At 41.2% G+C, this 27,958-nt stretch overlaps 1 protein-coding gene across 12 annotated transcripts in view; it reads right to left on the minus strand.

The window, feature by feature from the left end:
• Positions 1–27,958, minus strand: part of ERC2 (ELKS/RAB6-interacting/CAST family member 2) — a 985,114-nt gene that overhangs the window by 920,570 nt on the left and 36,586 nt on the right. For all 12 annotated transcript variants that reach the window (XM_060111325.1, XM_060111324.1, XM_060111322.1 and 9 more), the window contains exon 2: positions 25,782–26,578. In XM_060111325.1, coding sequence (XP_059967308.1) covers positions 25,782–26,438 — 657 coding nt within the window. In that variant the 5' untranslated portion in view covers positions 26,439–26,578. The remainder of the gene's footprint in view (positions 1–25,781; positions 26,579–27,958) is intronic.

Genomic DNA, 27,958 nt, shown 5'->3' on the forward strand with positions numbered 1-27,958 from the left:
CCAGTCCAGCAACCTATGACAGCGCCCTGTACAAAAAGTCTGCTCGCAAAAGGGAGGATATGATTAAAAGAGCCAGTCAGATTCTCTGAGGAATTTAACCGGGAATATGAAAAGAATAAACCAGTTGGATATAAGGAGAAAAGTGGATAGGGAGAGAAGTAATTGTGGCTGTGTTAATAACAGAACTCTTGAGTAAAGATTGAAAGCTCCTACTCCCCAGCTCCCAGTGTCACCACGCCCCAGCTATATACCTCGGTTCTTATTATCAGATTTCTGGAAGATTTCAGACATCTTAATACCATTTGAATGCTTTTATTAAGCGCTTACCTGTGCTCTGCGTTAAGGGCTTTCCATGTTATCTCACATAGTCTTCGCTAGCAAGTGTTGCAAGAAACACTATCTCCATTTTTACAGTTAAAAAAGAAATCTCCAAGAAGTTATGTACACCAAATCATAAAGCTGTAATGGACATACCTAGGACCCCAAAGGTCTGTGCTGTTAACCAATATGATTAACCGATTCTCATTTTCTTAAAACAGGGCCTCATTACCGGAGTTGTCCTGAGTGAGGCTCTGTTCCTTATATGGTGTAACGAATATACTTTTCAGTGTATCCATGCAGGTAATTATAGAGTGATGGCTTTTTAAAAAATTATGCAAAGCTGTATCCAAGATGTCAAATTTCAGGATATATGTAGAGCAAACTGATTTTAATTTAGTTCCATGTGATACAGAATATAAATTTAGTAAATGAACTTTGGTGAAAGATTTAAAGACAGATAATAAAGCATACACTCATTAAATATACCACACAATGTGATACATAAACATCAAGCCATATGAATAAATTAACAAAATTTAACAGCTCTTCTCATGGATCTTTATTTCTATAGTAATAATGACTAACATTTACTGAACACTTAATTGTATGCCAGGCATCATGCTAAATAAATGCTCTGTTTATATTATCTCATTTAAACCTCACTATGGGGAAAATAGTAAAATAACTCCAGTTTACAGATGTGAAGATGGAAACTCAGAGACGAAGTAGCTGGTTTTGTTTTTAGAGGCAAGTTTTAAATGCTGGTATATCTAATTCCAGAGGCCTGCACTTAATCATTTCAAGCATCTCAGTTAGAGCAATAATCATATACCATGTTGTGATGGTTTATTTAAAGGCCTGTCCTCCACTATGAAGCCACCTTCGAAGAGTTAATGGACTCTCCTATTCACCTCTATCTCCTCTTTGCCTGAGATAGAGTAGAAATATAATATTAATACAGATAAATTAGCTGATCTATTTCTAATGCAAGACCTAGGCCAGTAATCACTCCTGCTGAACCTAGGCTATTGGGGGAATTTTGAAAGGTGATGAATTATCACAGAAAAAAATCAGCATCCTGAAAGTGAAACATGTTAGTTACAAAACTTGAACTGCCATCAGTCCCCAAACAGCTAAATTCTTAAGCTTCTTATTAACAGGTTGATTTGTAACAACTGTGTGCCACTCAGAGGAAAGGGAAAAAACTGAGCATCTCCGAAAATCTCTCATAAAAATTATCTGTAAATAACATGAAAGATGTTGAAATATTAATGCCTCCTCCATGAGAACATCAAAATGCTCCCTCAGCCACCTTCCATCTGCTTGCCCGCCCCTTCCAACATGAGCACAGCCTCACTCTGTTTTCAGCTTACTTGATGTCTAAAAAGATTAAGCCAAAAATTGTTTCAGCCCACTGGAAAGTATCAGCCTCACATTTCAGACACATTTGGACATCCTAATTTAAAATTTGGTGGAAAAATAGCATACTTGTGGGCTGTTCCTTGCCATATTTCAAATGCATCCCTTGCAAAATTCATTTCTCTATCAAAATCATAGGCATGCACTTAACTTCTAAGTGGAAGTAACAACAGCAATAACATCAATAATAGCAGCTGACACTATTAGGAATTTTATTGTTCTAAGGAACATAGCATTGTTCTAAGCACTTTACATATAGTCATTCATTTAATAATCCTGCAATGTTACTATTATTAGCTCCATTTTACAGAGTAGAAAACTGAGGCCCAGAGGCATTCAATGACTTTTTCCAGGTCACAGGGCTGATGGTAGCAGAGCCAATGACTGAAACCAGGGCTCTGGACTCTAGATTCTGTGTTCTTGCCTACTGCACCAAACTGCCCAGGAAGCTTTAGCCACTACCTAGCTTTAATCCTTTCTTTTCCAATACCTGTGGTCATTGTCATGTTGCAGCAGAAAAAAAAAAAGGCTGGAGGGTGAGTATAGCTGGTTGAGCAGTGCCCTCAAATAAGATATGTCTAAGTCCTAACCCTCTTAACCTGTGAACGTGACCTTATTTGGAAGAAAGAGTCTTTGCAGATATAATTAAAGATTTCAAGATAAGATCATCCTCCATTTAGGGGAGACCTAAGTCCAATGACAAGTATCCTCATAAGAGAAAGGCAGAGGGAGATTTGAGACACAGAGACACACAGAGAAGGTGACGTGAAGACAGAGGCAGAGATTGGATTGATGTCTCTACAAGTCAAGGAATGCCAAGGGTTGCTGGCAGTCACCAGAAACTCGGAGAAAGGAATGGAATGTATTCTCCCTCAGAGCCTCCAGAATGAACCAACTCTGCAGACACCTTGATTTCAGATCTCTGGCTTCCACAACTGTGAGAGAATAAATGTCTGCTGTTTTAAACCACCAAGTTAGTGTTAATTTATTATTATGGTGTCCCCAATAAACTAATACAGTGAGTTATGGACCCAAAAGCCTTGAACAGAAATCAGATCCTCACTTTACAGGAAGAAAGGAAACTGAGGTTCAGAGCAAAGAATTCATTAGCATGCTATCAATCACACAATGGGTTCATGACAAAGCCAAGACAGGCTCTAGGCTACACTCTGGTCTCCCAATTCCTGGGTCAGCGTCTTCTTCAGTATCTCTTATCCACTTCATTGAGAGACAGAATCGTACATGCACTTTAGAACATGACCACCTACATCAGTGTCCTTGTTCCACCATTTGCTAGCTGTGCACCTCTGTTTTCCCATCTGTAAAATGGGAACAGAAATGACAACTACCTCACAGTGTTATTTTGGAGAACAAATGAGTCAATATATATGCCTGGTATGTAGTAGCTCTCAATAAATGTTAACTATTATTATTATTTTATTCCAATATCTATTGACTTATTGATAAAGGGCAAATTATAAAATCAGGAATATGGCAGTGCCTAGAAAAATAGTGGTAGACACATTAGCAGGGTTTATCACTATGTGTGGAAATTTGTGACAAATCTTATTTCCCAATTTCTTACGAGGGGAGTTGGACATCAAGAGGTCACATCCACCACCCTTGATTTGCATCTCTCTGACAGTCTTCACTGTCCCAACCCCCAAAAAGGAGTGCCTAATATGGTTGGCCAGTGACTAGGACATCAACTGGAACGTGTTGTGCTAGTGGACAGAGTCACTGTAGAGCAAAAAGAACACAGCCCTACCTCACATCCTCTCTCCCACTTGTGCAGCCCCAGTAGGGCAAGCTGGCCCCAAGCCTCCCATCTGCTTCCTGCTCTCCCATTCCTGATCACTCCTGGAAACACTGTTTTCTCAGGCATCTGCCATTCACATAGCTCTCCAGCCATAGGACCAGGAAGGCAGGTGGTGCCCTTCCCTGCCGTGCAGGACAGGGCCCTGTGCACTCTCCTTTACCCTTTCACTTCTGGGTATTCATGTGGTAAGCACACCAGAGCCTCCTCTTCTGCTAATCTTGATGTCCCCCTTAGCGTGGTGGCTACCTGGGGTCAGCCTGAAGCAGGTGTGGCCATCTTGGGTCTGGTGGGGAGGGAACAGCAAGCTCACTCACCTAATCAAAAAATCCCTGCATGGAGAGATATTGAGCCTATCCTCAGTGATTAATAAAGCCATACTCTGTTTCCCTTTTGACTGCTAGCCTTTAGGTGATCAGACTCCTTGATCAGACTCTGGAGACAGGCAGAAAGAGCAGTAGCATTCAGACACCAAAACCCTACCCAAACTCCTAACAAAATCATATTACTTCCTGGGCTTCCCTGGTGGCGCAGTGGTTAAGAACCCGCCTGCCAATGCAGGGGACACGGGTTCGAGCCCTGGTCCGGGAAGATTCCACATGCCACAGAGCAACTAAGCCCATGCGCCACAACTACTGAGCCTGCGCTCTAGAGCCCACAAGCCACAACTACTGATCCCGCGTGCCACAACTACTGAAGCCCACGCACCTAGAGCCCGTGCTCCACAACAAGAGAAGCCACCACAATGAGAAGCCCACGCACCGCAACGAGGAGTAGCCACCGCTCACCGCAACTAGAGAAAGCCCGCGCACAGCAACAAAGATCCAATGCAACCAAAAATAAATAAGAAATAAATAAATAATTTTTTAAAAAAATCATATTACTTCCTGATGGAAAATGTATATAATAAGTTATGTTTTCTCAAAGAATAATGTTCATTATAAAGTGTCCTCTGATGTATTGAACTTCCTATTAGTCATCTGAATGATAATGAACACTTGAAAAATACAAAGAAAATGAAACACTTGGCGAAATTAAAGTCATATCTCCCCAAACCAAATACATCAATCTGTTGTAATGGTTAGCCTACTCTAATTATAGCACTGGATCTACACACATACACACACACACACACACACACACACACACACACATGCATACACACCACAAGCCTTGGCATATATATCCCAATATAAAATCCAAGCCAGCTGCTGGAATTAAGCTAAATACTATTGAAATTAACAGTGTCCTTAGGAAATGTAGCACTGGGATGCTGATTTCATCAGAATTCTATCTGCCTGTACTTTTTCCAGGAAGTTCAAGAACTATAAGCAGCTGTAGAAATCCAAGTCATCAGAAAAGCAAACGAAGGCAGCTCCTCTCCTGCAAAGCAAATTCCCTAAAAGAGCCTCAGCATCTGCCTTCTTAGCATAAGGGGACAACACCTTAAGCTACTGTGAATTTTTAATAGTTCTCTCTTCCCTTTTACTCCGTTCATTTGGGAAACATGATCCATTTTACTCCAGGCCAGACACCAGACTTCTACCATCACTCTTTTTTTTTTAATTGGAGTATAGTTGCTTTACAATATTGTGTTAATTTATACTGTACAGCAAAGTGAATCAGCTATATGTATACATATATCCCCTCTATTTTGGATTTCTTTCCCACTTAGGTCACCACAGAGCACTGAGTATAGTTCCTTGTGCTATATATAAGTTCTCATTAGTTATCTATTTTATACATAGTATCGATAGTGTATATATGTCAATCCCAATCTCCCAATTCATCCCACCCCCACCCCTTTCCCCCTTGGTATCCATATGTTTGCTTATTCTCTACATCTGTGTCTCTATTTCTGCTTTGTAAAGAAGATCGTCTATACCAATTTTTTCAGATTCCATATATATGCGGTAATATACGATATTTGTTTTTCTCCTTCTGACTTACTTCACTCCGTATGACAGTCTCTAGGTCCCTCCCGGTCTCTACAAATGACCCAACTTCATTACTTTTTATGGCTGAGTAATATTCCATTGTATATATGTACCACATCTTCTTTATCCATTCCTCTGTTGATGGACATTAGGTTGCTTCCATGTCCTGGCTATTGTAAATAGTGCTGCAATGAACACTGGGGTACCACCATCACTTTTTTTTTATACATCTTTATTGGAGTATAATTGCTTCACAATGCTGTGTTAGTTTCTGTTGTACAACGAAGTGAATCAGCCATATACCTACATATATCCCCATATCCCCATATCCCCTCCCGCTTGAGGCTCTCTCCCACCCTCACTATCCCATGCCTCTAGGTCATCGCAAAGCACCGAGCTGATCTCCCTGTGCTATGCAGCTACTTCCCACTAGCTATCTATTTTACATTTGGTAGCGTATAGATGTCGATGCTTCTCTCACTTCGCCCCAGCTTCCCCCTCCCCCCACCCCGTGTCCTCAAGTCCATTCTCTATGTCTGCATATTTATTCCTCCTCTGGCACTAGTTTCATCAGTACCATTCTTTTTTAGATTCCATATATATGAGTTAGCATATGGTATTTGTTCTTCTCTTTCTGACTTACTTCACTCTGTATGACAGACTCTAGGTCCATCCACCTCACTACAAATAAATCAATTTTGTTTCTTTTTATAGCTGAGTAATATTCTATTGTATATATGTGCCACATCTTCTTTATCCATTCATCTGTTGATGGACACTTAGGTTGCTTCCATGTCCTGGCTATTGTAAATAGTGCTGCTATGAACATTGTGGTACATGACTCTTTTTTTTTTTTTTTTTTTGCGGTACGCGGGCCTCTCACTGTTGTGGCCTCTCCCATTGCAGAGCACAGGCTCCGGACGCGCAGGCTCAGCGGCCATGGCTCACGGGCCTAGCAGCTCCGCGGCATGTGGGATCTTCCCGGACCATGGCACGAACCCGTGTCCCCTGCATCAGCAGGCGGACTCTCAACCACTGCGCCACCAGGGAAGCCCCATGACTCTTTTTGAATTATGGTTTTCTCAGGCTATGTGCCCAATAGTGGCATTGTCTTTGACTTTCAAGAATTAATCAATGCCTGATATACCTTACCTATTTCTCTTTCCCCAAATATCCAAAAGCAGATCTTTTCCCATTTCCAATCCTCTGCAGGTAGCTCTCAAACTCCTTGAACCCAAGAAAATGATTAAGATGACGCCACCACCCACTCCCACTGCTAGAGCCAGGATTTTCATCTAAGATGCTGAGGCCGAAAGATGCTCATATTTGACTAACATCTTGAATGTGAAAACGTTCTTCATTTCATCTTCAAACTAAGAATGTACATCTGTCAACCAAGGGGTAGACTAGAGCAATGTGGTGAGACACGTCCCACCTAAGAAAAGCAACAATCCAAGTGAGGCAGCTCCCTGGGTTCAGAGATACTGGATCTGCTCGGTGTCTGAGAAAATTCAGAAATCCAGGTTCTTCATAAAGTCTCCCAGTTTATTGACGTTGACAACTAATTCCCAAGGTCACATGGCCAACTTGTGGCAGAGTGAGAATTATACCCAGCCCTCCTAGCCTCATGAAACCCAAGAGGCTTTAGCTCTGTGTGTGTGTGTGTGTGTGTGTGTGTGTGTGTGTGTATAACTATTTTATTCAACAGCTATTTACTAAACAACTGCCATATTCAGGGATATCATTTTAATAAGCAGATGGATGGATGGACAGCCAGATATTTATTTAAAAAGCAAGTGAAAAAGCAAAACATAGTTCCTAAATTTACAAAATACCTTTAAAAAACTGAGACACAACATTCAGTCCACAACTACCATTTTTGTCCTAAAATACTTTTATCTGCAATTGATATTGAATAGGGAATAGATTGCATAGTCTTAAAACAAAAAGGCAAACAAAATTTTATTTAAACCAGAGCATCTTCCACTAAGAAAGCCATGACTAAGGAAGCACTGTAGCTTTGTAATCCACAGGTAAAACCTCTTCTTGCATTATTTAAGAACCACTCTGCACTCTTGGGAGCACGGGGTATATTTCTGCAGCGTTTCTATCAGGATAGTAATTAGTATAGCTGGGAAATGCCATCAACAGCACAAGTACAATTAGCCTTTACTTGTAAAATTTCTCCTGGGAAGTGCTGGTGGCTCCTGTCTCCACCAAGCAGAGTAATGGGCTTGCTGGGTCGTCCCACAGCAAGCAAATCGCCCCATCAGCAGCACCTGAATAAAACCACCAGCACATCGAACTGGACCGCCAGAACATCTACCTTTGTCTGCTTCAGTCACACCTGCCTCATCCTAGCCCCATCCCCTCATCAAATCTCACTTATGAGTCATAAAACAGCACTTTTTTTTCTTTTGCCACCAGGGAACTCTTAATTTCCCTGAAAATTTTTGAGTAGCCTTAGAGTTATGGCATGTTTCAACCAAACGTTTTTTTCTCAGTACAGTGATACATCAGGGCAGCTGTCCCCAACCTTTTTGGCACCAGGGACCAGTTTCGTGGAAGACAATTTTTCCACGGGTTGGGGGGAGGGCGGAGGCGGGGTGCAGAAGGTTCAGGCGGTAATGCGAGCGATGGGGAGCGGCAGATGAAGCTTGGCTCCCTCGCCCGCCTCTCACCTCCTGCTGTGCGGCCCTAACAGGCCTCGGACCCGTACCATCCACGGCCTGGGGGTTGGGGACCCCTGCCTCAGGGGAAACGAAGGTCCAAGGAGAGGAGGTGACCGGGCCAACATCACATCCTGTTTGGCATCAAAGTCAAGTCTAAGTTAAGTCTAAAGCTCCCTAGTCTGGAGCTTTCTCTTTTTGTTAAAGTAATCTCCTTAGGATAAAAGTTACTGCTTTTACTCCACACCTACTAATATTTCTTTATCTGGACCTTTCCTGACCACCTTCTCCCTGGGTTTGAGGAAGAGAAACACCACCGGCCCAAGACATCTCATGTTCTCCCTCCTCTTTCAGACCTTGTTCAACCAATAACCCCTCTTTCTAGTGGCCCATTCCCTAAAAGTTAAAAATATGGCCAAGTGTGTCACACATTGGTGGGAGAAGACTCCCCAGGCTCTGCATCCCCTCCAGTTATCTCTTCAAAGCCAAGCTCCTTGCAGGAAAAGTATAAAAATCTATATTACCTATGTACGACTGATTCACTTTGTTATAAAGCAGAAACTAATAAAAAGAATATTCTAAAAAAAAAATCTATATTACCACTTGCAACCCACTGCAGTTTAACATCCATTCTCACCACCACCATGACGTTAAAAAAAAAAAAAAAAGCCAGTTCCACTAAACCCACATCCCTATTCAGCATCACCACCTGGATGAGTGAAACTTTGCAACAAAACATGATCAAAAAACATGATCTCACAGCATCCTGATCCTGTTTTGCCCTCAGTCTTCCCAAGTGGATCAAGCCTAAAACCTTTGACTCCTTTTGTTTCCTCCACCAGAATGGAACCTCCATAGAGGCAGGAATTTTTTACTATTACTATACCCTCAGCACCTAGTCCAGAAAATGGTGGAAATTCCATAATTGTTGACTTGATCCATTTCAGCCATTCAGTCATCATTGTGTTTGATCCCCTTGGGGGACAGCAGTGATATCTCCAGTGGAAAGTAGATAAACACATCTAAAGACCAGTGAAGAGATTAGGGTTAGAGAACTTGATATGAGAGACCATTCCTTTGGTACAAACTGAAGTGTCATCATAAGAGTTTTAGCTGGACAGAGATTATGCAGCAGATGGACTCAGTAGACAGAGATTAATAAAACAGGCCAAAGTTTTTTAAAAATCAATCAATCAAACACCTCCTCTGAGTCCTCGGGAGTCTAGCTTGGTTGGATTAATGTGTGGAGCTATCTAGACCTGGAAGCCATGCGATCTTCTTTGGACAACTTGAGAGTTTGCCTTTCCTGAGAGTTTAGACAACAGCATTTATTGGGAAATCATCCTCATCTTTTTTCTCTATTACTCCCTACAGTGACACAAAAATTTATAGTTTCCGCCTTATGCTGCAGAAAATATTTCAATGCAGCCTACTAGAAAAATGTAATATGAGTCTCCCTTTTTTTAGCAATAGAAAAGTCTGACTATGGTCCAAAATTCTCCAGAGTGCCCATCTGTAAAACAACATGAACTGCCTTAGATTCAGCTAAGGGGGTCAATATCTCAGGCAAGAAAACTCTCCTACCCATCCCTAAGAAGCTCATCTGAACTGCTTTCAAGAGCAGGGTATTCTAATTCCACTGAATCTATAAAGGAGAAAGAATAACAGGACCATAGGGAAAGACTGTAATACGGCATCCCCTTGGCATATAACAATACCTACGCATCCAGTGATGACATTTTAGAGGTGGCATTTCCCCCTCCATCTCTCTCCCTCCCTCACTCCTTTCCTCTCTCTCTGTCTCTCTATCTCTCTCTCTGTCTCTTTGTCTCTGTCTCTGTCTCTCTCTCACACACACACATATTAATAACAGAAAAGGCATGTCAAAGAACTGAGCCAAGGAAAACTGGGCTGTTCTCAACTCAAAAGATGCAGAGCTTCTGCTGGGTCTGTAAGCACCCTTCCGTTTTGACCATCGGCATATTGACAGAGGAGGTCTTAAACTCATCCTTCTGGTGTACCATGGCAGAGGAGTTCACAGAGCCAGGAACATACAGGAAAAATCATGGAAGCAAAATACAGTGCCTCCATGTAATATTAAGTACCATACTTACTTCTCTTGAATCAGAAAAAAGTTTTAAGGTGATCTCCAAGGTCCAATTTCTCTTTCTCCTCTTTAAACATAAGTGCAATAATTGGACAACTACTTTTGCCCTACCTTCATCCCAATGCTTTATGAAATAAATCTCTAATCATATAGTCGCTCTTGTCCATTCTCTCCATTGAAAGTCTGGACTCCCCACCACCCACCCCTGCTCCCACCTTCCACCATTTTGAATATGAGTCCATTCTCAAGGACTGACTCCAATGCCACTTTCCCTATATGAAGTCTTCCCTCATCCCTTCCTTCTCTGGGTTTCTAAAGCATTTTAATTGTATGTTTTAGTGGCAGGTACAACTTTCTTCCCTTTTTTTAATGGGTCTTTTTTTTATAGGTTTTTATGAGTACAGCATTTTCCCTGCTAGACTACATTCTCATGGCAGGAGCTAGGACCTACTCGTTTTTGTAACCACAAAGCTTCTAAACAGAGGGCCCTGTCTACCAATAAAGATGCTCTGGCTATTAGTAAACCTCAACTCAAATCGGCTTATACAAATTGCAGGAAATCCAGAGGTGGGACAGTCTTCAGGTATGGCTCTGGTTCCATTTCTCTGCCATTCCCTCAGCTCTCTAACTCCCTTATGTGTTGCCTTTGTCCCCAAATTGGTTTCCCTCATGGTTATCATCATAATCTATTATTTGAATGTTTACTCATGCTAGCATGGTGCTAAATATTTTTACATTAACCCCCTCATTTAATCCAATTAAACTAAAATCCTATTAAATTTACCCTTATAGTAGTAAATTTTTACCTAAAGCAGGTACTATTATTATACCTACATTACAGGTGAGGAAACAGGTTCAGCCAGATAAACTAAATTGCCCAAAGTCCCACAGCTGGAAATGGAACCCAGGAAATTAATCTCCAAAGCTGGTGCTCTCAACCACTGTCAAAGACAACCCAATAAGAACCAAGAAGGCAGGCCCCACTAATGCCACATTACCAGTCTGCTCACAGAAACTCTGAACAGGCAACATATCAGATGCAGAGGGTAAAGGTGTGGCTGCCAGAATTACAATATAAGCATCATGTATGAATGCCGCTACACATCCTACAACAAGGTTAGGAAACACCTAATAGGTGTTAACAAGGCATTCAAGACTGGCACCAAGTTGAGACTTTCTCATAGAAGCTAATCAGAAATACTGGATGGGATTTGGAAAGGCAATGACTTTTTCAACATGGGCTTCCAAGTTGTTTAATTCAGACTCCATGCCTGCCCTAAGATTACCTTGTGTACACAGGGCTGGCCACTAGATATTTCAGCCAACCCTGATTTTGGCAACCAACTTTGGAGTTAGTCTGTCTGGGCTCAACCTCAGCTCTGCCATTTGCTAACTGTAACCTTGGACAAGTAACCTCCCCTCTGAGCCTTGCCTTGCTCGCATATAAAATGGGGATAATACTAATAGTACCTACTTCACAGGGTCCTCATGGGGATTAAATGAGACTCCATATGTGAACCCTTTGGCACAGAGTTTGAAATATAATTATTCCATTTAGAATACACGTAGGAAGTGCTTTATGAGCTACACTGATAATTTTTATTCTTATCAAGGGAACATACTGCAGTCAGGTGGGTGTGCTAAATGGGAAAGTGATTCATAGACCTCACACTTTTGCCTGAGAAAGGCAGGAGCCCAGATCTTCCCCACAACTCCCCCTCCCCAACCCCTTCCAGAGGCCCTACATTGGTTGAGTGTTGGGAGGATGCTATGCCCATTCTCCGGGACTCTGGCTAGGCTTCTAGAGAAAAGAGAGAACACTCACATCAAGGACTCTTCTGAGAAAGGTTAAAAAAAATGAGCAAGAAATTTCCTTCCCTAGCTAAAACTTCATGTTCAAGCTCCAAGGTAGAGTCAAAAAAAGGTCTATCGCTGCTATGTTCCTTATTCACATTCTACATAGAAAAAAAGAAATGGCTCTCAAATAATTTTCATGACATGGTAAAGGGACCGAACATGTGTCTCACACTGCCTGAGTGTTGGGAGGATACTGTACCCATTCTCCTGGACTCTGGCTAGGCTTCTAGAGAAGAGAGAAAATGCTCACATCAAGGACTCTTCTGAGAACGGTTAAAAAACATGAGCAAGAAATTTCCTTCCCTAGCTAAAACTTCATGTTCAAGCTCCAAGGTAGAGTCCAAAACAAGGTATATCACTGTTATGTTCCTTATTCACATTCTACATTAAAAAAAATGGCTCTCAAATAATTTTCATGAGATGGTAAAGGTACCGAAAGTGTATCTCACACTACTTTAGAGTCTTCTTCAGCCCTGAGCATGTAACTGGGAACACAGTAGTTACCCAATTAACCTTTACTTTCTAACTCACCAAAATCTTTTGTTTCTTGCTCTATCACAAATGCCTATGGCATAATTTAATTTGCAGTCTTAGATTTATTTGAAATTACAAAGAAATGAAATAGAATTCTCTCAGGTGAACTGGGAATTCTGGCACCCCAAGACAAACATAATGACCAAAAAGTCCTCAATGAAATATTTAAATGTATACTTTACTATGACATCCAACACTATGCAAACTCTTTCAAGGTAACATTCCTGAGGGTGGAAGAAAATCTACCACCTCTAGTATATTGTACCTGAATACATTTAGTGAATGTGGTACAGTCTATCTACAAGCTTCCACCTTATCAAATACACACTCTCTAACAATCACCAAAATCCTGGTACATGTCCCCACTTCTCAGCACAAACTGAATAGCAGTGAGCCAAAGACATGTCTCATATCACCAAGAGCTCATTCATTTCATTAACTACTAGGAACTACTTACTCCTAATACATGTACTTAATATTAAATGGCAATATCTAGACAGAGTTTTACCTAAATGCCCTTGGGGTTCAGAGCAGGGGTAGGGAGGAGAAATGTTGTGCACAATTCAGATTTTGCACATTTTCCTAGGGAAAACTACAAAGTTTAATGAAAGCTTCGCAGCAAGTACCTTGTCCCCAAAGTTTAAAATCACAGACAGAAGTTTTAAAAATTTCAGAAGGCAAATTTTATTTATTATTTGCTGCATTTCTAAAGTTGAGCAGTTTCTAAATTTGGTCATCATGTGCACTATCCAACCTTCCATCGCATATATTTACTTATTTCTACTGGTTTCAGGATTCATTGGGAACTTTTATATTATTTTACATGGGTATTTCAGAAAGTTCCTCCAAGGGACAAATCAGTGAATCTTAATTTTTTTCAACCTTTTTAGATAATATGTGCTCAGGAGCCAATATTTTTTAGAACTCAAGCTAACTGTTACACCTTAGAATAGAAGATGTCAGATTATAACATGCCTAGTTCTAAAAGTGTACAGATACTATCTCCAAAATTTCAACCAGTTTGGAGACCCAAGTGTCAATGAGACTAAGGAAGTTTACAAACTGTGGAGAATTTTTTAAAGTTCCATACAGGATGCAATCTGACATTATGTAAAGGAGCCAAATGGGTTCCACTAAGATAAGATAGCATGAACCTGGTATCAGTCAATACTACTTCTGGAATTTCTGCAGTGGGCAAAATCACAGCCAGGGATCGACAAGATGGGTGTGATGGTCAAGAGATTCCAGAGGGCTTACTGAAATAGCTAGTTATAGACAGAGGTAACAGTAGTTAACTTTCTTTGATTGGTCTTGGTCTTCCAAATAACTGAAATAAGGCAATCTCCCAATTATATGTTGCACAAACATATTTCCCAGAAATACCTGTCCATTCCTCCTTACCACCTTACCCACAGGCTCCCTTGATATAGAATCTACCCAACATGCTCTTTCTCAAAGAGACTCTCCATAGTTCTTCTGGGGGTGGGGCATGGGAAGGGGGCCACAGAGCTCATGACTCCTTTGGCCACAGCTGCCTGGATCTAGAACAGACTCTGATTCAAGTTAGGCCAATCCGATTATTGTTTCTCTGAATTCAAAATTGAAATAGAGAAACTATGCAGTATCTATTGAGCACTTGAATGGAGAAGACATGTATGCTTTCCTTTAGTGGCCACTTTTTCACAAGCGACATATAAAACCAGATACTGAGAGAGAAATGAGAGAGTGAGAGACTGTCCCTATTCCTGATCATTTTCCAACTAACTCAATTCCAGCCCCCCAAGACACCTGGCTATCCTACTTACCCTTAGAGTCTGGGAGGAACCTTTATGTGTTCCTAGTAAATCCCCCATTTTTTTCCTTCAGCATGCTTGAATGTGTTTCTGCTACTTGCAACTACATTCTCCCTTAACCAAGAAGTGACGGAATGAATCAGTAAATGAACGAGCTGGATTCTCAAAGAAGACAAAGAAAAGGTTTCATAGGGCAAAGTTGCTAAGAAAGGCAGAAATCAGGAATGCTGGGACCCAAGAGGGGAAGATCTGACTTTCAGAGACAAGATTTGGAACAATACAAAAGATAATTCCTGAACAGGTGTGAGCATCCCAGTGAGGTCCGAAATTACTTGAAGAGGAAGCTGAGAGATGCCCGTTGAGGGACTCCTAGGTCAGGAGACCATCTATATACCCTGAAGTTCTTGAAGATGGAGACAAGGTCAGGAAAATTCTAACTGGGTTAATGAGACCATCCTCATTGGGGTCCAATAATCCATAAAAAAGAGCCTCCCCATCCCTGAGGCTCTGCTCTTGTGGACCCAGCAAATTTGTCAAAATCATAACCACCTTAAAGGATCTGCTGGGCCTTTAATGAGCATCCTAAGAGATAATCTCTCTCATTCCTCTGCCACCTGTGGTTTTAATTTTCCAGCCAGTCCTGGAGTTGCTTCCTCTCAGCCTTCTGGATGGCTTTCCAAGATACGAGTGTTCCTTTGGCATTCTCCCCTGTTCATTCACTTGACAAGAACATATTTGCTCCTTCCTGCTTGCTCTCTATCCTCTGTTGCTCCCAGCAACACACTCCCTTCCTCATTCTTGTTTTCCATCCTTTCTGTATACCTCCTTGACAACATCCTTAAGATACTGTCAGGGAGCACACTACTACTTACACTCTATATTAGGTCTTCCACTTCAGCACCAAATTCCCTGGTTTTTAAGCAAATCTGTTGTTTTCCCTTTCAAGACGGTGGAAAGAACACAATTTTGGAGCTAGGCATACCTGAGATTCAAATCCCAGCTCTCTTTAATGGTGAGACCTCAGGCAGACCACTTAATCTCTCTGTGCCTTGTTTCTCATCTGTAAAATGGGGATGACACATGTCTTGCAGGGCTGTTGAGCTCATACATGTGGAAAGCAACTAGTAAGTTCCTGGTACATAGCAGGAGCTCAAAAATGCTTATCCAGGGCTTCCCTGGTGGTGCAGTGGTTGAGAGTCCGCCTGCCGATGCAGGGGACACGGGTTCGTGCCCCAGTCCGGGAGGATCCTGCATGCCGCGGAGCGGCTGGGCCCGTGAGCCATGGCTGCTGAGCCTGTGCGTCCGGAGCCTGTGCTCCGCAATGGGAGAGGCCACAACAGTGAGAGGCCCGCGTACCACAAAGGAAAAAAAAAAAATGTTTATCCACCCTCCCTTTCAAGATCAATGTGAGACAGAAACAAAAAGCACCATAAAAGGTCAGTTTAAAAAATAAGTTTCATTTCCTTTACAGGTTGTCCATCTCCTTATAAGACTGATCTCTATTTACCAAATGTCTACATCTAAAAGAATTCAAGGTATTTGAAGAGTCATGGTTACTAGTCCAGGTCAAGATTTTTTTTAAAGACATCTTTCACGATTCTTTCCCACACAATGATGAGTCGTTTTGCCTTTTGAATCATTATTTTTACATAAATATATACATTCTGATCATCACTTCACAAAGTGAATAAATGGAGTATAGGCAAAGTATCAAGAAAAATGAAGATATAGTAACCATCCAATTAACTCAGGGTTTCTCAACCTTGCATCTATTGACATTGTTGGACAGATAATATGGCGGGGGGGTGGAGTCTAAACATGCATTGTAGGACGTTTAGCAGCATGCCTGGTGCCTACCCACTAGATGCCAGCAGCATACCCCACCCAGTTGCAACAACCAAATGTCCCCAGACATGGCCAAATGTGCCCTGGGGGGCAAAATTGCCCCCAGCTGAGAACCAATAAGTTAACTTGATCAATGTATATTGCAGAGTCAGACAGTACAAGCCCAGCTATGGGTTTATAAGACAGGAAGTAGCTGCTTAAGTCATTACTTCTTCTCTCCAGAATATTCCTACTGAAAAAAACAAAATGGCTGCATGTCACTTCCAAGATACAATCAAATGCTGGCTTCACAGAAAAATAGAGAAGAAATTGCACGTGCCAGAATTCTGTTTGTCAGGCTGCTCTAGCTCTTGGCTGCATGCCCACATTCTGCCTAAAACCTACTTCCCAAACTTTTGAAAATGCTTTCCACAGCTTTCAGAACCTGACCTTTAGAGCAGCTTTATCTACGTGTGTGTGAAATAGATTTACTATTTTCTCTACTCCTGCAAAGCCAAACCACTTATTGAGTCCAAATGCCAACTGGGGATGGTGGGAATTTGCACACAGATGTCAGTGGACTCCAAAACAACAACACAGGAGCTCCACCTGCAACTAATTATAGAAACTGAAATTGCACTCTGGCCAGAAGAGGCCAGGTTCAGAACCCACCCCATCTGCTTTGGCCGATAAAATCACTCTGTTACTTTTTCTCCTGTCAATATAGACTTGCTTCTTAAATTCCTCTGAGGATGTTGTCTATAGGGAATTTTATTAGGCAGTGAATACTTTGGGGGTGACCAATTCCCTCTGCCTTCCCCTCCCAGAGCTTGGTTTCAATAAGTGCCTTCAGCACAAGTGAGACTAAAATAATCTATTCACTGAAATATTCCAAAATGTTTTCTTTGGTTGATTGTGTGCTGTTGCTATCCCATAGCCAAAATAAAGTGATCCAGAGAGAAAATGGAAGATGGAAGTCATTTAGTTCTCCCAAGGTCTGGCATGCAAGAATGTTTATTTTCTTCCCATTAGCCAAGTCTTTCATAAGAAAACCTGGGAATAAAAATCTGTAAGGCTACTAATGCAGTGCACATGGCTGATCCTAGGGCTGACTGCAAGAGATTACTGAGGCAAAAATCAGCTGACATCTGTGACAAAGATGTATAGCTCACTTCAAATCATTCTCCTACATTCTGGCAAACAAAGAAATCAACTGTTGGATCCGTGCCATCTCATCTATCTTCAGAACCAAAGGAAGTTTTCACCTACCGACAAAAGGCATTTGAAATTGTGGTTTCAGTCTAAGTAGGTCATTGCCTAAGTCTGGACCAAAGTTTTTCCACCTTTCTGGAAAGGTGGACAAAAGCTACTATTCTCTGAAGAGCTAAGGAAGACTATTTCAAGATGAAGAAGATGAAATTTTTTTTTCTTCTAAGATTCAGCATTCCAAGTTATGTTGTGGTGCCAAGCTAGTTCATATTCCCTAGTTCTAAATCCATGTGCCTATGTAACATTTGGGAAAAACACACACAGACATTCGCTCTTCAAATCAGAGTTAAACTGAAAAAACTAACAGATATGACATATGATTGACTTCTTAATTTCTCAAATCTCTTGATATGACTTACAAGCTCTTAGCACATTTGGAGAAAGAGGGTGACTAAGGACAGCTCAAGTCAGCGCAGTGGACACCTGCTTTTGTCCTAGAGCATCCCTTCGCCCTTCATGTCAGTTTCTTTAGAGAATTGCTCCTCTCCCAATGCCTGCAGTTCTAATAGGTCACCAGTCATGGTAACCCCTTCTCACATACCTGTCCCCTGCCACCACACACACTCACTAAGTCCTGGAGAAAGAATATAACCAAGGCAGGACCAAAGTCCTTCCATAAATTTTCTAAATGATAAATGAAGATACAGGGATCTCTTATAGCTTCAATTATGACCTACCACATGAAGGAGAAAATAAGGCTCACACATACAGGCAGATATTGAGAACCAGAAATGAAGCAATGGGGAGAGACAAAGTCCTGCTACAGTTTGAGGCCCTGGATCCAGTCAACCCCAAGCTCCATACCTGAGCCTTTCTGCAATTTCATTGCAGGAACTAATAAATTTCCGTTTTCGCTTATACAGGCTAGCAGTAGCATTCGTGTCACTACTTAAGAGTATTGCCCAATACCATTAGTAAGTAGGTTTCTTCATTCTCATGTGTAAGGTCCTTTAAGGTCTCATTTCACCTTACTGAAATGCACCTATTTTTACGGTTATGATGACGGGTGATAATTAGAATAATAATTATCAGTTCATGATTTTCTATGTTTTATCAGTTAGGAAGGTACTAAGCTGCAAGTAATAGGATACCCAACCAACAGTGACTTAAAACAACTAGGGGTTTATTTTCTCACATGACTAGAAGTTTGGAGGCAGGCCATTGCTGGGGCTGGTGCAACTGCTCAGAGATGGTAAGACATATGTCTCTATGCTTTTCTTGTCCTTCCTTCCATGGTTACTAACAGGCAACATATTGACACTAAAGACAGAAAGAAGGAGGAAGGAGCACTGCTGGTGACATTTATTCCTTTATCAGGAAAATAAAAGTTTGCCTAGAATCTCCCAGATTTCCACTTGAGTTTCATTGGTCAGTCACCTCAGGAAGAGGAGGAGGAGCCTGAAGGTGAGCCACTAATCAGGCATCATTAGGATATTAGAAGGCCCAGCCACTGAAGGAAGCTTTGACCACACTGAAACGGTTCATCCACTTTAGAAGTCTCAAACTTAATATCGCAATTCCAGAGCTGCTCTTAAAGAAGTCTTTCCCAAAGTATGGCCTTTATACCCTTAGTTCTAGGAATATTTATAGTTTGTGACACATAGGATTTGTATATATATATATATATATATATATATATATATATATATATATATATATATATGTATATACTCTCTTCACTCCCTTTCTGCTTTGCAGGGAGTAGATTTCCCTGACCCCACTGACTTTGGACTTGGCCACATAACATGCTTTAGTCAACAGAATGTTAGTGGACATGATGCAGGCAGAGGCTTTAAATGCATCTATGTGGTTTGGTTGGATCACTTGGTGTCTGTGATCCACCATCAGAAGATAAAGCCCTGAATAGCTGCTGTTCCAAAGAGAATGTGGAAACACGTGGAATGTACCTGAATCCCACTTTCAGCCTAGAGCCTGGTGCTCAGAGTCCAGACCTGCCCAACTAAGTTGCAGCCAACCTGTAAATATGTAAGGGAGAGGTAAATGCTTATCTTTTTAAGCTAGCAAGTTTTGGTATGGCTTGTTAGACAGCATTACTGCAGCAATAGCTGCCTAATACATAAGTGCTCAGTTTAAGATAAAGTTTCATGGTCAAGTAAGTTTGGGAAATTGCTGGGTTAAGCAAATTTAATAAATATTTTTAACTGCAAGAGTTAGAGCATTTCACCTGCTGATATGTTATATTAGTCTGCTAGGACTGCCAAAACAAAGTACCACAAACTGGGTGGTTTAAACAATAGAAATTTATTGCCTCACAGTTCTGGAGGCCAGAAGTTCGAGATCAAGGTGTCAGCAGGGTTCTTCCTTCTGAGGACTGTGAGGGAAGGATCTGTTCCAGGCGTATCTCTTTGGCTTATATATGGCCATCTTCACCCTGTCTCTTCCACTGGTCTTCTCTCTGTGCATGTCTATGCCTGTGTCCAAATTTCTCCTTTTCATAAGGACACCAGTCATATTGGATTAGGCCCACCCTAAGGACATCATTTTAACTTGATTACCTCTGTAAAGACCTTATCTCCAAATAAAGTCACATTCTGAAGTACTGGGGGTTAAGACCCCAACATATCTTTTTTTAGGGGGGACACAATTCAACCCAAAGTATAGTGTTTGAATTTCTAGAAGAGGAGTATCTAGTATGTTGTGTCCTAAGTTTATTTGACCAGAAGATCCCCTTTGGAAAGTGTCATTTCCCTGGACACACTTTGGAAACCTGGCTTTGAGGGATCCATGGATCTCAGAGTAGTAGAAGGAATGGTGCCCAAAAGAAGATATAGGGATAAGACAGATCTGAGTAGTGAATATATTTAAGTACCACCCACAAACCTGATGGGACCCGACTCTCCAGGGATAAGCCCTTGATCTCATAAACACTCAGTACTCAAGGTTACTGCAGCTGCATTTAACTGTCAGTGGACACCCCTTCACAATGCAGCTGCCTCACCACCTTCTCAGCAGGAGATAGAATTAATTCTGTCACCCACTTCCAACTGGTACAACTCTTCATATCTGGACACTCACAGTGAAATGAATATTTTAGAACAGAGTTGAATGACCTCTGTTGAAATGGCCCTGCAGTTATATAATAAAAGAAAAAATAATAATAAAGGAAACACGGAAATGTGATCCACCTCGACCTTTTCAAGTTACAGGCTCAAAATGAGAATCAATAAATCATATGTGAAACTAGCTCTAAAACTCATCAAAAACCCTTATTAATATTGATTTAGAGTAGATTATTTTCTATTGTGTTAAGCCAGAAATAGAAATTACCACATAACCATTGCTTAAAAGCCATAACATTCCCCAGACAGGTTTACTTACACTTCTTAGGTTACATTTCCCAGTGACCTTGTCCCACTTCTGCACACACGAGATGGGTAAATATTAGATCTAGTACAATCTTCCAGAGTATGATGCTATTTATATTCATGCAGATCCTTGACTAGCCATACATGAATTAGGAAAATGTCTAAAAACTGCTTTATGTACGCCTAATTTGGAAAAAATAATCCAATAAAAATACAAAGTTTGGGACTTCCCTCGTGGAACAGTGGTTAAGAATCCACCTGCCAATGCAGGGGACACGGGTTCAAGCCCTGGTCCAGGAAGATCCCACATGCCACGGAACAACGAAGCCCATGCACCACAACTACTGAGCCTCTGCTCTAGAGCCAGTGAGCCGCAACTACTGAGCCCATGTACCACAACTGCTGAAGCCCGTGCACCTAGAGCCCATGCTCCGCAATGAGAAGCCACCGCAATGAGAAGCCCATGCACCACAACGAACAGTAGCCCCCGCTCGCCGCAACTAGAGAAAGCCTGCACGCAACAACGCAGACCCAACGCAGCCAAATATAAAGAAATAAATAATAATAATTTAAAATATACAAAGTTAATAATTGCATTAAAAATCCAGGGATATGAAAAGTTAATAACCTATATGCACAAAACTGCAAGATATAAGTCCGTATGAAGTTTCTGAAAATGTATTTTCTACCATGTTTTCTCTCTCTGATCTTCATTGTATGGGTAAATAGAATGGAGTTGTAAAGAAAAGACCACCATATCATCTTTTAGAGAAAAACGGGTCACCTAACTTCTCCATATACAGTTGCATTTTCTTGCCCCCAACATCCACTCTAACCCCACAGGCCATTAAAAATAAAAAGGGGACTACCTCAAGTGGCAGCCTAACATCTATTCTAAATCTTTTCTCCTCATCTCTCCCCAAATCAGTCTACAGGTGTGACATTGAGAGCACGAGACTCCACCCCACTCTTCCTCCATCAAGAAAATACATCGTGAAGCAAAAAGCACAAGTGCTGGCATACAGATAACTCTGCATCCATGCACTCTGGTTTCTACAAACAAACCAAAAATTCCACACATCAGTACTGCAACTCTTAGTATCCCAAATGTATTTCTATACATGCAGATCTTTGTGGCTGAGAAGTAGGGCCTTGGAAAGAACCTAGGAAGTGTGAATGGGAAGGGGGTCTGGGGTGGAATATCCATCCAGGAACCTGGGCGTCTACCCTTCACACATAAGAAGTTTGGTCATAGCCACCTACCCATTGGCTCTAAGGTCTGTACTTCCTTTAACACAGGGCGTGTGTTCAACATCCTCCCTTAGATCTGGAGTTGGGTTCAGCTTCCTCTGACAGAACCACAAGGACTTCAAAATATACTGCAAAGGAATTGATGAATGGGAGACCTCTGTAACACTGCACATAAGGGTGAAAGGTCTGTGCCTGTGATCATTAAATTCACAGAACTATGAATTTCATATACAAGAGCATTCAAATATCCTCACCTCCACACTATAATGGACCTGCTTCCCATTTCTATTCACATAGCACAATTCAAATCATTTTAGATCACCTGAATTTAGTTAGTGAAATTCTGATTATCCAAATACCCGCTGGTAGAACTACATTTGTTGTTGTGGTTGTTAAGAAACCACAATCAAGTGTTGTTTCTCTCTTTTACATTCCTTTCTTCCATACAGAAAAGTTTAAGAAATAAATTCCTAATTAAGAACAAAAGTCCTAATTAAACTAAATTATATTCTTAATCATTCTATCAAAACTAGTCATGTTTTTCACCTAACATATGAAGTGTGATGTTCCTATCATACTAAGATTCTATTCATAGCTCAGTGATCCTATAAGGAGGTAGTAAGCATAAAGTTAAGATCTTACGTGTTGGCATAAAATAGACCAAAGCCTTAAAGTCCAGCTCTGTCACTTACCAGCTGTGTGAACTTGGGCAAGCTGCTTATTCTCTCTACATTTATTTTTAATCTGTAAAATGAGAAAAAATCTAGCACCTACCTCAGATGACTGATGCAAACACTAAATAAGATGATGTACACAAAGCTCTAAGCACAATGCCTAGTACATAGTAAGCCCCCAACTGATGTCTACTGATTGCAGTAGCAGTAATAACAGAAACAGCAGCAACGGCAGAACTCTGGATTCTTCCCCAAACTTTATTTCATCTCGCTCCACTTTCTGACAAATATAAAAACTCCACTGGTAGAAATTTTTAGCACTCCTTCATATCTGACTCTCCTCTCCTTCCTGGAAAGAAGAGAGGACTATACCTCACACCCCCTTGCATTTGTGTCACTTCCAGTCCAAGGAACTGAGAAGCCAATGTGCCACCACAGGAACTCTCTTCCTCTGCTGTAGCAACTCTTGAAGCCACGTGCCAAGATGCGGAAAGCCTGGATCCTGAGTCACTGCCTGGAGGAGAGCTGCCCTGTCAAGTCACTTGACCCGCTTCATAACTTTAGGTGAATAAGAAATAAATCTCTGATGGGTTAAGCCACTGAGATTTGAGGTCTGTTGATTACTGCAGCAGGATCTACCCTATTCTGACCAACAGGTATTCATATACCCCTGAAAGGGATCCTGATAAACTTCTGGTGGGGGGGGGGGCACTTCAGTTTTTTTAAATAACTTGCTTTTTGTCAATTTTTATATTCTTTACTTTGTAATACTACCTCATATTGCAAGTAAATTGACTTTTCAAAATCTCCATGCCTCTTCCTCCTTTTATATTTTTAACCTAAAAAAGAAAATAATTATAGTTTACTTATATTTAATATACAGATTAAGACTAGGGCTTTCACTGGGTCATATGTTGCATAGTCATATGTCACCCACAGTAACCAAGGTAGCCTGTGATCATAGTAGGTTCCAGAACAAGGAAGAGGTTCCCTCAAATATTCACTTGCTTCTGGCTAAGGTAACATGGGACAGCTAAGTGGAATTGTGGATATTGCCCGCTTTAAACTGAACTATGTCTTACAAAATAGACAAGGGTCTTAAAATGTTTTTAGTCAGAGCAGAAAGGTTTTGTGTGTCATTAAAATGTACCTCAATAAAGTATTTATTTTATTTTTTCTTTTCCATATTAATTCTTTGTGAATGTCAAAGAAGAAACATAATATATCGGCACAGTAGCACATTGTGTAATTTATAAATAAATATACATGTATAGGTAGGGATCTGTGCTCAAAAATTTTTTAATGATAAAACCATAAGAAACAAGTAATTTTGGAGCTGACAGTTTTAAAAATGGCTTCCAAACTTTTTGTCACTACTTGCATCATTCCTAAACTGCTTTAACCATTTTCCAAAACAACTAAAAAAGGAAGAAAACCAGTACAGAACTGGGGAAATGCACATAGCAATAACAGGACTTCATAAACCAGCAAAGTCAGAAAAAAGCAGAAATGATAGTGAGGGGCATTGATTTGACTTAGGAATGAAGAACAAAGCTTTCTGTTTCAACCAAAAATCATATTTCCACATCTGAAAACCAGCAAAGACTCTGTCAGATAATCAAAGGGATAAGGTGACTGCTTTCCACACATAGAAGGAAAACGAAGAGCAGATTCTCATACAGATCAGACATGCTTCTACAAACACTTGGACTCCAAAGGGGTGGCAGCCAGGGAAACAGATAGAAGCCAGGAGATGACCCCAAGAAAGGCAGACAGCTTCCTTAGGACAGCATCAGGACCAACTATCAGAGAATGACTAGTTCAGCCAAGTTAAAATTACCTCCAGCTTCTACAGAAAGTTAAATGACATCTGGGAATTTTTTCCAGCCAAATGGCACAACAGCTTCTACTCCCCATCTCTTAGCATTTATCTCACTGCTAATAAGAGGTGAAGCTGGGATATAAACCCAGGCATGTCTTACTCCAAAGCCCCTATGAACAGCAGCATATAAATGAGCCTCACAGTATAGGTAGGATTTGAAAATGAAGACTAGCTGGGACTGAACAAAAAGAGGCAGGGAGAGGGGATGCTGAGAAGGCCACGAATGGAAAGGAACAGAAGGGAAAGGAGGTAGGAAACTGAGTATGTGCAAGAGTTACCAAGTGGTAGTGCAGGTAGCACAGAAGATGTGGAAGGAGGTGGTATGAGATAAGACTGGAAAGGCTGGCTCAGGCATTCCAGTAGAAGGTGCTGTAGGCTCAGCCAGAGGTACATTCTGGAGACTGAGTAATTATTGAGAGCTTTAAAGCAGGGGAATGGCATAACTGCAGGTAGACAATGGGAAAACTAATCTTGCTATGACACGGAAGATGGATCAAAAAAGAGTAAGCACATAGTAGGTGCTTAATTAATATTGAATGAATAAAGGTAGAAAGACCAGGTTAAAATTTATTGTGTTTCTCTAACATGACATCAAACCCATCCTATCCAATCCCATTTAATATTGTTCAGTTTGCTATTTAGTGAACCAACTTCCCTCATTCTAGAAGGAAATGTTGCTGGTGCATTAAAAAAAAAACCCCAATTCACCAGTCAAATGTGGCCCTCTAAATGTTGCTGTTAAAGTGTCTACTCTTGCAAAAATCAACGTTTTCCTCTTCTATTCAGAAGCAAGTACATCTGAGCTGCTCTTGTGACTACTGAAAAAGAAAACAAAAATAACCAAGTATAAAGTTAGCCAATGAGGAGTGATCCCCCCTCTTCTGCAACAATGTGAAAAGGTTATTGGAAAACAAGGAGATCACAAGCTGTAACCTTATATTTCCTATGCCCTCTGGTAGTCTCCAAGTCAAACACATACTAAGCCATAGCTATCTTGATGATGCCAAACTTTCTTCTGCACAGGCCGTGGTACCATCTGCAAAGCATCAGTTACTCTGTGAGAAGCCAAGGCTGAAAAACACTGAGATGAGTCGTAACCTACCTGATTTTCTTCATGGGAAACCCTCATCTGCTCCTTGAGGACAGACATCCGGGCTGCCTCTTCTTTCCTCAAGACTCTCTCCTTCTTGAGCTCTGGACTCCAGAAAGTCTTAATACTGTTCATGGAAGACCCCAACTTGCTGTCCTTGATGTCTAGCTCTTTCCGGAGGAGGTCATTCTCTCTCTGAAGTTCCTTGAGCTGGGCTTGAAGGTCTAACATTGTGCTATCCCTTACCTGCCTCAACATGGAGGGGACCTGGTGGTGGTGATGATGGGATGAGCTGGTCAGACCGCCATGTTGATCCGTGTATGAAAGGACATCTGTGTGGGAAAGTCCAGCAGAGGCAATATTGGGACTACTCCCCATAGCTGTGACTCGGCCTCCATATACAGCTCGATTTGTGGCCCTTCCCAGAGTCATGGTGCCCTTTGGGTAAGTTGTTGAAGCCACCCCCTCATGATCACTCAGATACATGGGTCCAGATGTAGCATAGGCTGCATTAAGGGACTGGATATTCTCCATGGACAGAGTCTTGCCTGTTCCTCCACCTCCCCCACTACTTGTTCTTCGGTGGCCCAAACGAGGAGACCTTGGCAAACGAGGAGATCTGGAAGGACTACCTTCCAGATTGGTGATTGTTCTTGCACTTCCATACATTTTTCTTCTATTATGAGGTGCTACAGAAAAGAAGGAATGCTATACTAAGTTGGAGATTAAGCCAATATTTCCACTGTTGGCCAGAATTTTCACTGCATTCTTTTCATAGTCTGTACCAGAAAATGCATCCAATCAGAGGTCTGAAAAATGAGAAAAAAAGATAATCAAAAACAAATTTCTTTAGAACTCTGAATGTTAATTACATTATATTTTTAAAATATATATATAGATGATAGATTGATGATAATGATAGAGTCACACCCATGCTTATTTAAAAATAATAGTGACCCCAAACTTTACTTACTACATGTAAACATTTTGTAAACTCCTCCCCACCCTGCTCCCAAGCAAGGTGAAAAGTTCTCAGAGCAAAAAAGAAGCTCATTTTTCCTTAAGAAAATGAAGCTCTGCATTTCAGTCTGTGCTAAGTGACAGTTGGGAGGGACCTCCAGAAAAATTCACCATAGGATTCCTTATCATAGAGACCCTAGCTATAAAATACTCCATCCTAGGGACATGACCCCCATAAACAAGTGGCTTGACAGTGACTCTGAGAAGTTGTTGCCTCTTAGGATGTCAAATAATAGTCAAGCAGGCTGTTACCTCCCTCTCCTGTAACCATTACAGACAATACTAATCCATCACAGTTCTCTTTCCCACAAAATCCAGAACTCTTCTCAACGCAACACTCTAGATGGTTTACCAACCAAATGGTATTGACACATGAGTCGGAACCTATTGGCCATCTTGGAGCTAGAAGAAACAGGTGGCTCAAACAACAAGCCTCCTATACATATAGCCAGATCATAAATGCTATCACCAAGGAACGTGGCAGTCCTGTCTCTTTCCCCCTTCACACACATCTTTCAGGCTAGTGTTTTGAGAATTTTTTTCCAGTTTGGTTGACATAAATATTCATATTAACTACTCTACAACTGTACAGAAATGGCACAGGGAAACAGTCCCCCATGTCAGAGTTCCTGGTCCCACAACACCTAGAGAAAAGCTCCCTGTCATGGTTACTCAAGTACTTTGGTGCAGATTTACGTAGCTAGGGCTACAGGATTGTGATTATCCCTTCAGTGTTAGGATCTAAATGGCCTTAATGGGGTGCATCATGGCCTCCTGCTCTTCCTCTTAGGGTATGTTTAGTGTTCTTTCTTTTTCTTCAGCTTTTAAACGCTAAGACCACAGATTTTGGAGAGGGGCCAATCGAGGTTCAAATATCCATTCTAACAGTGACAAGATGAGTGACCTTAGGCAAATTTTTTAACTATTACATGCTTCCCTTCTCTAATCAATAAAATGTGGGTAAAATCACCTTACTCAGTATTGTGAGAAATAGGAAAGATGATGCTTTTAAAACACCCAGTTTGGTACCTAGCACAGAATACTCAATAAATAGTTTTTGTTGGTAGTATCAATAAGTGCATTAATAGCATTATACATCTTTTTTTACCTGCCTATCATTCATTCTCCCTCAGCTCTCCCACCCCACCCCACCTTTCTGGTAATACTCT

The sequence above is a fragment of the Mesoplodon densirostris genome, chromosome 10 (genome assembly GCF_025265405.1).
Source record: "Mesoplodon densirostris isolate mMesDen1 chromosome 10, mMesDen1 primary haplotype, whole genome shotgun sequence".
NCBI classification, from domain to species: Eukaryota; Metazoa; Chordata; class Mammalia; order Artiodactyla; family Ziphiidae; genus Mesoplodon; species Mesoplodon densirostris.